Source organism: Nannospalax galili, unplaced genomic scaffold, assembly GCF_000622305.1.
Source record: "Nannospalax galili isolate Female #2095 unplaced genomic scaffold, S.galili_v1.0 scaffold359, whole genome shotgun sequence".
Taxonomy (NCBI): Eukaryota; Metazoa; Chordata; class Mammalia; order Rodentia; family Spalacidae; genus Nannospalax; species Nannospalax galili.
Window position 1 is genome coordinate 6,450,579 of NW_008347042.1, and position 13,123 is coordinate 6,463,701.

General features: G+C 35.7%; 1 protein-coding gene across 1 annotated transcript in view; it reads left to right on the forward strand.

Moving 5' to 3' along the window:
• Window positions 1-13,123, forward strand: part of Fstl5 (follistatin like 5) — a 507,104-nt gene that overhangs the window by 364,800 nt on the left and 129,181 nt on the right. The window contains exon 9 of the mRNA XM_008843456.2: window positions 2,545-2,663. Within this exon, the coding sequence (XP_008841678.1) occupies window positions 2,545-2,663 (119 nt within the window). The remainder of the gene's footprint in view (window positions 1-2,544; window positions 2,664-13,123) is intronic.

Genomic DNA, 13,123 nt, shown 5'->3' on the forward strand with positions numbered 1-13,123 from the left:
ATTCTAAAACATTAAATTACTGATAGTACCCAGCAGAATTTTTGAGGAACTTAGGAAAGGAAGTTTTGTTCACTCAAAAATGAGAAGAGCTTTGTAATAACTATCAAATGCACAGATATCGTCACAGCCGAGGCAGATACCACATTGTGATATGGTTATGTTTGTTTCTAAGTTTCAATAACAATTTTCAGGAGCCAATAATGTTAAATTTTTATTAGTGACTAGCATATGTCAGCCCGTTAGTGTTTACATATTTTCTTTATTTATCAAATAAAAAGTTTTAACATAAACAATGATCTTTTCTAAGCTTTATTCTGTGGATATGAGATTTATATTCCTTTATGCACAACTATCCATATAAGTAAAAACCTGACAATAACTGAGCTATTTCTTATGTAAATTATTATGAAAATGTGACTTGAGGGACTGCAGATATGGCTCAGTGGTGAAGAGCATTGGCTGTTATTGCACAGGATCCAGCATCGATTCCCAGCACCCACATGGCAGCTAACAATTTTAACACCAGTTCCAAGGGCTCTGATGCCCTATACTGATCTCCATGATCTTTGAATGACATGGGTGCACTTACATACATACAGGCAATACACTCATATACATAAAACAAAAATAATAAATAAAATTTTTAAAAATTAAAAAAAAAAAAGAAGAGCAGGGGCCAGGGGAGCAAGCCAGTAAGTAGTTTTCCTCTGTGGCCTGTGCTCCAGCTCCTGCCTCCAGGTTCTTGTCCTGAGTTCCTACCTTGGGCTCCCTGATGAACTGTGCTCATATACATAAAACAAAAATAATAAATAAAATATTTTAATTAAAAATGTGATGAATTTGGGGTTTTTTGCTTGTTTTTTTTTTTTTAAATTTTTTCCTTTCTGCTGCTGCTCAGGGTTACCCCATCTTCCTGTGCTATTCCCTGGAACTACAGCAATTAACAGATGAATGTTACATGTGTTAAAACCTGAGTCCTATAAATTATTGATGAAGTCATATGACATTTTTAGTAATCTGGAATCATTAAAATACATATGCAATATTGAGTGAAGTAACTTCATGTTCTGCAAGAAAAAGTGCAAACATGTTATGTATAAAAAAACCCAAAGTTGTCATTAAATGAGTACATTTTCTACAAAAAAAAATAGAACAAATCTACATGGCTAAAATTTATGACCTTTATATTCAGTAGTAGCCTACGTATAAATTTAAATATGCTTTAACTTCAGTAAACAAATACTTGTATGAGTCAGGAAACTTTTAGTGTGTCCATGAATGGAAAGCCTGAAACTGGATTTAATAGGTTTGAGAGTTGATCTCATTTAAGAAAAAAATAATTCTGAAATCAATTTTGTTGTTAAAATTTAAATGAATTACATCACTCTTTGCAAATACTTTGAGTACTTAAATAATTTAAGCAACTACTGATTTTTTGTCATATGATTTCAATATCACCCCACATCTTTCAAAGAACAAGTAATATCATTTGATTATATAAAATGTTATTTGGTTGAATAAATTTGAAACAACACAATTGTCAAAAGAAACCATGTATATTGAGATTTAAAAAAGAAGTCTTTATCAGCTCAGGCTAAGTGGGATCAATAAGAGCAGAAGCAAAGTCACAGAGACAGGTGCGTGATTATGTAGAGCCCCAGAGCAGGTGTGTATACTCCCAGGACAGGTGTTCTCTTGTATGTGGGAGCCACAGACAGCTGTGTATGCTCCCAGGACAGGTGTGCATGAGGATATGGTGGTATCTCTAGGACTCAGGTTTGGGCTAACCTCAATCACATTCCAAGTGTTATCCATTCACTTTATGGCCCACTTGGTGTGGATTTATAAAGAGGAATTTCTGATATGACATGTATTCAGATCTGTATTGGGCAAAAAGGTAAAACGATATTTGAAAAATTAAACAAATTCTTCTAAGAAGTTCAATTAGTTTATTTTAAATGTAGAAATAGACTCCCAACATTATGACTATAAAAAAATTTAAGTATAAACTCATTTAAAACCTTTATGTAGGATGGTTGACAAGAATTAGTACAGTATCTGTTCTCTCAAACATGGTACAGTTTGAATTTTTATTTCTAAAAGTCTTCGCATACTATAAACTCCCAAATGAGTAAAATTAACTTTATTCTCAGGAAATTCAGATAAAAATATTTCGATGAATTGATTCTTCATTGCTTAATTTTACTCGTTAACTAATATCTATGTTAAGTATGGAAGGGATCTCATGTAATCTGTGTCAAGGAATTCACAATTCCATCTGTACTTATTTTAAGACCTATGAAACATGTACTGAATTATATGAAGTACACCACTTCATTGTAGATCACAAAAAAATCAAGAAAAATGCCAACTCATGTCTCACAGTGACTCAGGATGCAGAGAAGGTCCCGTGTGGTTTGATTAATTAGCATCACACAACTTCAAAAATGTATCCCCTACCAGGGATATGAAGGAAGCTGAGTTTTTGTTATACAAGTTTCTGTTAATTCTATTTTGAACTTTTGAATGTGTTTTATTCCTAAGGTCTGGGAATTGGGAACATGTTCTATGTTTTTTATGAAGATGGAATCAAAGTGATACAACCCATAGAATGTGAATTTCAGAGGCACATTAAGCCTAGTGAAAAGCTCCTTGGATTTCAGGCAAGTATCTTAAAAATTCTTTCACAGTTTTATGAAAGAAATTTTGTAAAATAAAATTATATTTTGGAAATACAATGAAACCTGTTCCTATGTAAAGCTCATGAGAGGAGGGAAATTATAAACTTATTATACAGGTTGTTAGTCTACGAAGGTTTTATATATGAGAAGGAAAATCAGATAATATGGTTTTTATTTTAATACTTATTTGTAATAAAATGAATTTGATAGATGTGAAATTTCCACAATGAGTACAGCATGCCATGGGCTTCTTAATTTAAAAATCTCCCATTATTTGAGGACAGTCATTTTTTTTAATAAAAGAAAATTGCATGTAAATAATTTTGGGTATGTTAGGTTATAAATATTAATTCCTTCATTTCATTTTTCATGAGTTCTCATTAGATTTGAAAATTTACATTTAAATTGGAAAAATCAGTTCCTAAAGGTATTTATTTTTATCTCATTTTTACCATAAAGATATTCATCTTTAAATTTTCAGTACAATATTTAAATATCAAAAAGATCTCTGACAAAATATGTATTAATATTAAAGAGCATTTTGTCTCTTAGTTTTGTAAGATGGTAAGTAATGAGCACATAAGAAACAATTTTAAATTGCCATACCTACATAATTCTCTAGATAAGTTATATACATTAAGATATGTAACACCATCTCTCTGGTCTCTTCTCACTCTATTTTATTGAATTTTTGTGAATTTCATACAATGTATTTTGATCAGCATCCCTTTTATACTCTCCCACATCAGAATTCATGTGTTTGTCATACATATTTAGGGCTCTGGAGTCAAGTTTGTGTCCCCAAATTTCCTTCAATGTGCATGCATCCACTGGAGCCTGGTTAACCTATCTAGAATCTCACAGAAAATGAACTCTCCCTCTCCCTGTAGTTATTGGTTGCTAATAGTTCCTCAGCTGTGGTTGGGGCTTCTGACACTCTTCCCCACTTGTATGCTAGAATTTTGTCTGGCTTCAGTGTCTCTGAGTCTTATACATGCTGTCACCATTGCTGTGGGTTCATATGAGTAATGTACCAGCTCTCCCAAAAATTCTCTTTCCTCGTGGTCATCCACTACCTCAGGCTCTTACCATCTTTCTTCCCCCTCTTCTCCAACAGCCTCAGAGTCTTGGGTGGCAGAGCTTAAATATTCAGGGATAAGCACTTTGCTGTCTCTTAGTCTCTGTACTTTGGCCAGTTGTGGCTTCTTCGATTAATCATCTGTTGCATGAGGAAGCTTCCCTGGTGAGAGTTGAGAGATGCATTAATACTCTTCCTGCCCTCTGTTCCACTGCTTTGTGAGCCTTAGGTATAGAGGTTGCATTGTAGCTGTGTCACTTAGGTCCGTATACTTACTGCTCTAAACACACAGAGGCCAGTGCTGCTATTGTACACTGATGTATGAAGACGGCAGTTGGCAACTGAAAGCAAAATCCTGCAAATGAAAAGGAAACATATACAGCAATAGAATAGAGAGCACATAAAGTCTGAAACAAATAATTTTTTCTTGCTTGAAGCTGTTTTCTTTTCTGTTTAAAGATTTAAAAAATGGAATTTCAGTGAATATAGACTACGTAGTGCTATAGTCCGCAACCTTTAAGGTTCAAATTGTAGAATAACTTCATGAGAAGCGATGGTGTGTGCAAGCAGACAGTATGTTTCACTAGAGAAACAGAATAGGATCTCTCTCTCTCTCTCTCTCTCTCTCTCTCTCTCTCTCTCTCTCTCTCTCCCTCCTTCTGTCTCTGTCTCATTCTCTTTTTTTATATTTTTTGAGATAAGGTCTCATTATGTAGCTCTGGCTAGCCTGATACTTGATTTGGAGACTAGGCTGGCCTCAAACTCATAGACATCCACCTGCCTCTGTCTCCCAAGTGCTGGAACTTAAAACCTATACCACCATACCCTGACAGTCTCCTTTTCTTTTTTCTTTTTTTATTTATTTTCTTTCTTCTCCTTCCTTCCTTCTTTCCTTCCTTCCTTCTTCCTCCTTCTCCCCTTCATCTTATTATAGAGAGATTTATTTTTTTATTTATTTTTATTGAAGTCTTTGTGTATTTCATACACAACATCTCAAAAAATCATAATCATCTTTATACCTCCCATCCCCACTGGCACCCTCCCCATAGTCTTCCCAGTGGAGCCCATATACTTTGTCATCCCTGTTAAGTTCCACTGTGTTGCCAGATTCCCAGCCATTCACCAGTGCAAGTCTAGTCAACCTGAGTCCCTTGTTTGAGGAAGATCAGCTCTTTTTAACCAAGCAGCAATAAGGTGCCAATATTTCTTCAGGTAAGATCGGGGTCTGCTGTTCACTTTCCCAGTTCTCTACTGGGTTGTTCTCTGCCTGAGTTTGCATGGGACTTTTGTCTGCTGACACCATTGCCATAGAATCATATGAGCAAGATCCCAGGAGCTTGTAGGACTCTGTTTCCATATGGTCATGCACCTCCTCCCTGGCTCTTACAATCTGTCTTCCCCCTATTCCTTGATGGTCCCTGAGCCTTGGGTGGGTAAAGTTTAATAAAGGAGTCCTGTCTAAGGACCAGCATTCAGTAGGCTCTTGATCTCTACACTTTGGCCGTTTGTATTCCTGGCTCTTGCTGTATGAGAAAACTTCATTAATGAGAACTGAGAGATTCGTTAGCATCTTCTTTACCCCTGTTCTATGGTCCTTGCACCTTAGGTGTAGAGGTTGCATTGTAGATGTATCACTTAGGCCTGGGCAATTCGTAGACAATGTCCATGTGTGACCAGTTGTGGTACTTGGTAATCGTCTCTGACTGGTATAAAATGAACTCCTTTGATAAGTGGTGACTAGGACATAGATCTTGGAGAAAACTCAAAGAATGTCACATTGCTAAACTAATGTGATTTCTTACTATGTGCAAAATACATGTCCTTATATTTATAGAGAGATTTATTTTAGAGATTTATTTTAAAGAATTATCTCTGACAAGTGTGATTTATTTTAGAGATTTATTTTAAAGAATTATCTCTGAAAAGTGTGGGCTAAAGTGTCAAGTCTAAAATCTGCAGACTTGAGGAGATGGGGGAGTTATAGGTAAGAATGTGCCTTCTACCTTAACACATGCTGCAAGTCAGACAAACAGGCTAAAAACTCAGACAGACTTGAATTTTGGAATCTTGCGTCTTCAGTCTTAATGTAGACTGAAAACCCAGATTTGAAGCCTGGATTTCTATGTTGCAATCTTGAGACAGAGTTCCTTCTTTGCTGGGATACAAACATTTAGCTCATGCTTCACCTGATTGGATAATGTTGGTCACATCCACAAACGCTTTCACCACATCTGTGTTTCAGCCCCGGTCCATGTTATCTCTTGGATGATCACTGTTTAGAGGTTGGGCTCATTTCTTAAGCCACCTAAATAATTAAAAAGCATGATAAAGATTGACATATATACACCCATTCACACAGCGAAGCACTCCACAACCGGAAACTGAAATGAAATTCCCCAGGGAGGACATGGAGTTTGAGGGTTTCAGTGAGATCCCTGTCTCTTATTTTTGGATTAGTCAGCTTACACAAAGAAAAGAAGACTTTCAGCTTCTAACGATGAGGTGTCCTGGCCCAGCCTCAGTCCTATTGGAACCAGTTTGAGCTATTCCAGAGAACAGTGAGCCCTGCTGGCTAGATGGGGAGACCCCATGCTTTTTTGAGGTCAAGAAGAAGAGGAAAGCATGCCATCTTTGTCATCCATCACTGACCCTGTTTGTTTATCAAGGGTTCAGTCCCTTACATCTATACTGGGGTTTGGCCAAGCTTGTGGTTATTGTAGCCAAGCCAGTAGACACAGAAATAAGCCATTGCCACCTCTCTCTTTATTGGTGGATTAGGATATAGTCTCAACAAGCAGAAACACTGCTGTACATAAGGGTGATCAAGGAGTATTGGTTCAAAAAATTTAATGAAAAGCCCATTGCATGAAACCTTGGCTATTCACTCTTTCATGCTTTTATTGACTCTGATGATAGTTATCTCATTTCTTGGCAACCTTAACATTTCTCCCTACTTCATAATAGTGTTTTTCTCTGTCAAAAATATTTTCTGGAATACTCTATTGCTGAGGATTTTGGGCATAAATATACCTTCAAGGATCTAGTAAGTCATGATGACATGGATGTTTAAAAACATCCTTTGGTTTGGAGTAGAGCAAAAAACAGCCTCTTATTTGATTTCAGAAGATAATTTTTTTGAGTATAAGTACTTGGAATATCACTTTTGGGTCATTTTTTCACCCACAAAAATAATAAACATGGTTATGATATTTTTCAAAGTCAGCTGGAGCATTAAGAGAGTAATAATGCAGGTCCCAATATAATGTGTGGATCAGTAAAGTGTAGATAAGAACTGGGGTACTTAGACTCCTTCATCAAATCCTTCCAAAGATACTGTTGCTCGCTCTTAATAAAAATTCAATTTTGGTGCAGTGTCAGTTTGCATTAGGTTTTGGGCACTTGGAGAACATTGGTGAGGAATCAGTCGTCAGCTGTGCAGAGTTCTTCCATGTCTTGTTCAGCTTTTCCTTTTTGTTTTGTGTCTCTGATAAGCAGAACTTTTGCTGCGTTTATCCTAGTTGTACACATAATTTCATCTTGTCAGGGGAGGGATGAGCTTCGAGCAAACATAATGTTCTTGCCATCTTATGGATTCTGATTCAAAAGGAAATGACTTTGGAAAAAAAATGTTTAAGCTTTTCCTCTGTTACTAACTTTTCCCTCTTTTGGTTTTCAAGAATTGCCAGCTTTGTGTTCTGCCCATGTGGGCTTTAACGCCCACATTTAACTTTCGGTCACCCCCTGTGTTTACAGATGTACTTGATTTGGATCCAGCTGCTGGTTTTGACAAAGGCCACAGTGTTAGTCTCACTGGCTACTGGCAGAGCTTTGAAGACAATCTCCTATATCGTGTCATGCATAGCTCTTGGGCAGTGTAACCTGAAGCTTCTATTTCTGGATTCAATGTCAGTTCAAATGGTTCTGAGCTGTAGAACTGAACTCATGTCCTCTTTACAGCACATCTCATACGAGTCTCTAAAATTCAGGCACTTTATTTCGAATAGTCCCCATTTGAAATTTAGTTTTCCTTAGGAAATAGCAGTATTAGTGCTCTATTGGAATATAATGCATCCCTAGGAGTAGGAGGTCATTGGTGCCCACTTCTAATTTTTATTTGCATATTTTTTTGTTTCCAGTCAAATTACTACTTTTCAGGATGTGTTCCCCACAATGCCTGTTTAAACAATAGCCCTCCTACATGATATGGACACTATTTCCACACACATTCAGGGAGCAACCCTCTGACTTCAATGCTGCTATGCTTTCTGCAAAGATAATCTGAATGCTTCTCCAAGTACTGTTTTCTCTGCAGGGCACTATTCAAATATATTTTAAATTGGAGAGCTACAAAGTGATAAAAACTTAAGTTTTGTCCCTTTGTGGGTACAATGAGATCCTGAAAAGAGCTTCCTACACAGAGCAATAGAAACTACTAATAAATATTCTTTAGGAGGTTACTCTCTAGATATCAAAAGAATTAAATTTATGAAATTGCTCTTTGAAATCTTAGATGTAAAGAGGTCATATAATGTCTCATTAAAATGAAACTGTTCTACAGTTCTTGCCTTGTGCTTCTGTTAGACATCAGATTAGAAGCTAATGCTAGGGTGAACTTCAGGTGGGAGTTTGTAGAGCCCACAGCACTCTGGTGATGGAGGTGTGTGGTGTCCTCATGATTGAGGCCCACTGAAGTTCTAGATGACACCATATTAAATCATTTTCAAGGATTATTGATATGATCATCCAAGTTATTTTAATGCATGTGAACAGAATGACTTATGAATTTAAGTTATTTGATGTTTACAATAGATATTTCTTAAGAGTAAAGATTTTAAAATCTTAAAAATTATTGATGAAGATATCATTAAGTATCAAAAAAACCTTGAGATTTATAAGGTGAGAGAAGTCTGTTGTAGTAGTATATATGATTCAAACTCCAGTTGTTCTGGCATTTGATGCATTTATATAATAAAAGCATAAATTTTTATTGCTAAAATAAAACAGCTTCTGTTTTCATTCATCCTTGTGTCCAGTCCCAGTTTATACACTGAATTTAATCATTTTTATGTGCTCATCACCAACATCTTTTGAAAGAACAGCATTGAACATTTTCTATTGGTGTTTCTTTGTTAAAGGTAATCATTTTAATTAAATAATATGTTTTAATTTTTAATGTTTTGAAAATTATACCTGCTCACACATATCATTTGAGTCATCATGGAAGGAAGAAAAGTGTAATTCATTAAATTATTTTCTAATACTATTTTATTAAATGTTTGAATTATTGAACATTTTAAAAACTGCTTGGTATCTAAAATGACCTTTCTCCATATCCTTTATAATTATTTTGTACAATATGATTTCTGCATTAATATTAAGATACAATGATGTCATAAGAATTGAAATGAAAATGACTTAATCCTCAAAATTGTTGTCCATGTCTTATCTGCATAAGCTGGTATCTCATTACCCACTACAATTCATTTTTCTTTTGTTGAGTCATGCATTTTCAGACTTTTTTGAAACATTTTCCAAGGAGTTTCTATCGATTTTTCAGAAAGTTAATGAGGAAGTCAATGTCTGAAGGTTTGTTATACTGTAGATTAGTTGTAGCATCATCTCCACTGTGCACTTATTTCTAAATTTCAGCAAATGAAAAAGTAAAGCAATGACTGTTTTCATATGTAGGTACATGTGTGCACACCAGAATGTAACAATTACGGACACAAAACCCTTATGTTTCTGACCTATATTAAAAATATTTCATAGTGGGGCTGGAGGGATGGCTCGGCAATTAAGAAAACTGGTTATTCTTGCAGAAGACCCGGAGTCAAATCCCACAACCCACATGGCAGCTAACAACTGTCAGTTACTCCAGTCCCAGGGGATCCAATAGCCTCTTCTGACCTCCGTGGGCATTGCATGACACTGGTGCACTTACCTACATGCAATACACGCATACACATAAAAGAAAAAAAATAATAAAAAATTTCATAGTGAACAACTCAGAAACGTGAAATATAGTCATTTCTAGATGGCTTCTCTAGCAACTTGGCAGATAAAGCTAAACTCGTTCCCTATTTAAATGTACATAAGATATATAAACCATATAAATTATGCAAATTAATTGTTATAAATGTATACTTAAATACATATAGTCATTGTGTAAGACTTATATCTGATTAAACATCACATTTTCCAAAACATTTGTCTTTGTGTTAAACACATTCACAATCTGTTTGGTGCTTAGTACACACAGTACATATTGTAATCTATACTCACTGTACTCTTCAAAAGCATGTATATAAGTGCACCCGTGTTATCCAATGTCTATAGAGATCAAAAGAGGGTGTCAGATCCCCTGGAATTGGAGTTAGGACAGTTGTTAGCCACCATGTGGGTGCTGAGAATCAAACCTGGGTCTGCAAAAGCAGCCAGTGCTTTTTAACTGCTGACCCATCTCTCCAGCCCCAGCTTTTCATTTTTGTAGGGTTACATACTATTCTATTCTGCATTGTATCACCTTTTTTAATCCATTTATTGTGATCTAACTTAAACCTACTTAATCATGGACTTCTTAAATGGACTTTATTTGTTAATCCATAGATCTTTCTTTGGGAATTCCCTTTGTGTTAGGCTTTGTGATCATTATGCATAGGAGAGAGAAAAAAAAGAGTAAGTTATCTATAACTCATAATAAGCCCACATGAGTGTGATGGTTGCTTTTGTAACACATGGATAATGAGACACATGAGAGAAAAGAGCCCTACTGAAGCATCTTTCCCAAGATCAGGAAATTATGCTATCTTGCTAGGATAAGTTGGAGAGGAAATTGAAATGGGGCTGTAGAAGCCCTGTTCTGTCACTGATCCCATCAGCACAGCTGCAAAGAAAATGTCAGTAAGACAAGCACCAGGGGCACAATTGACAGCATAAATGAGTTGCTGGAAACACAGCTGGGGCAGTTTCCACAGGAGCTGGTGTGTTTGTTGGCTGCTTCTTAAATGTTACTGTCACCAGCCTAAGCAACTTCTTTTTAATCCTTGTTTGAAGATGATACATTTATTTATGATAGGAACAGAATAGAATAAAATCACCATGTTCAAAGCTCTATGTATCACTTTCATTAAAGACAACTAAGGTTTTAATCTATAACTTGGGATACGTCATTATTAATAGATATAATTTCATAAAAGATATGTTTTCAAATAATTAAAAGTAATTTTACAAAAGATGTCTTTTCATGATTTTTTGTTAATTTGACAAAGTAGAATGCGTTTGTGTATAAATAATTTGTGTACGCTCCTTCTACAATTTAACTATATGCAACAAAATTCCCCAGACCTGCAATTTCAGAACATGTGAGGCTGAGGTTTGAAGACTACTGCAGTTTTAAAGATGTAGATTAGCCTACATCATGAGTCCGAGCTAGCCTGAGCCACATAGTAAGATTTTATTAAAAAAAGAAAAATAAATAATACTAATTTTCAGCAATAATTAAGCAAAAAATATGAATTATGTTAAATTTTATTTTTTAAAAATCTTGTCCTGTTGCTAAAGTGTAGTTGAGTGGTAAGTACCTTGTCTAGCATGTATGAAGCTCAAGAAAATAAAAGGGTTAATTCAATGCAGAATTGCTCTGCATTAGCATTTTTATATGGAACAAATTTATGTGTGAATTATTGTCAAGTATAAAAATATAAATATGGGGCAGGAAAGATGGCTCAGCAGTTAAGTGCACTGACTGCTTTTGTAGAGGATCCAGGTTCAATTCCCAGAACCCGCATGGTGGCTACAAACCATCCTTAACTCCAGTTCCAGGGGATCTGATGACCTCTTTTGACCTCTGCTGCATTGCATGACATGGGTGCACTCACATACATGCAGGCAATACACTCATACACATGAAATAAAAATAAGATCTAAAATATTTTTTAAAAAATATAAATGTATGTAATTATCTCTGTGGGTAGATTGGCAATTTGGGTGAGAAAAATGTTATGTCCGAATAATTTTTTAGTCAGTAGCAGTCTTGTAAACTCTTCAGCCTGGCATTCTTCCAAGTCAGGCATGTTTAGCAGGGCTCTATGTGAGGATGAAAAATTCCATCCAAATGATAGGTGCCATCTGCCTTGTGACATAATGTCTTGCAATGGAAAAGTGCAGCTCTTAAGTGGTATTACATGGGGCTGAATAAAGACAGATAATGCAACAGTTTCACAAGGCACTCAGTCTATACTTTCACAGTGACATTATTAGTTAGATGAGCAACATATACATCTACCTAGAAAGATTCTGTAACTAAAGTCAGTGAAAAGAGAAGCTGGTCAAATGTTTATTCCATATATCATGTGCCACTGATAACACACGTGCACTCAGAGCAGAAGAGGGCTATGTAGCCTGTGTTCCAGCTCACTCACATTTTAATATTTTTTCCCTCAGAATTTGTTTCTCTTGTCTTTTATGGGTTTATAATGATGTGAAATAATTTACTCCACAATAACATACAATAGTCAAGGTAAATTAAATTCACCTGAAAGTCATTTGCAGCATCTGATATGATAGAATGTTCATGTCATCAAACTTCACTTGCAGGATTTCTAATTATCCTGATAAAGCCCATGTCATTGCCAATTTTTAGATGATACTACATAATCGATTGGTAATGGAAATAGTAAATTACCCAAGATGGGCCTGAGCTGAAGAAACACTGAGGCAAAGTTTGGGCTGTGTTCAAAAAGCTGCATTAATAAATAACTGAGGATCTACCTTTTCAAAGTCAGAAAATCATACTGGGAGTTTTGTCGATGCTTTATTGATCTCATTAACCATAAGAACGTGTATTGATCATTAGTTGGAGTGTTTGGGCAAATGTAAAATAACTATGGCACACAATGTATTTGAAAGAAGTAGCTTCTTTCTAGGGTGACTGACATCCATTACTGTTTTTGGAGATTCTGTGATTATACTATACTTTACATTATTTTTTTTTGCATTTTTAATTACTGTGTGTCATGCAGATAAATCTTGGGTAATGATCAGTTGGTCTCAAATAAACCTTATCTAGAGATATATTTCTTAATCTGTTATGTATAATTTGTCAGTAGATTGTAGGAATAATATGGTTCCCTCTGGTTTTCGTGACTAGCTAGGCATTGTTTCTCTCTTGTATCGTCTCTCCCCTCTATCATGGTTTTCCCACTTAAGGTGCCTGCACTTCCCCCCCTTTCTTCCTTACTAATACCCTTGCTCCTATGATCCTACCTCTGTTGAGCTTCTTCTTTCTCCTTATCCCCTAGGTTCCTCATATACCCTTCCCTCCCCCCTCCCTTAATCTAACCCAATTTTTATCCATATCTCCCTT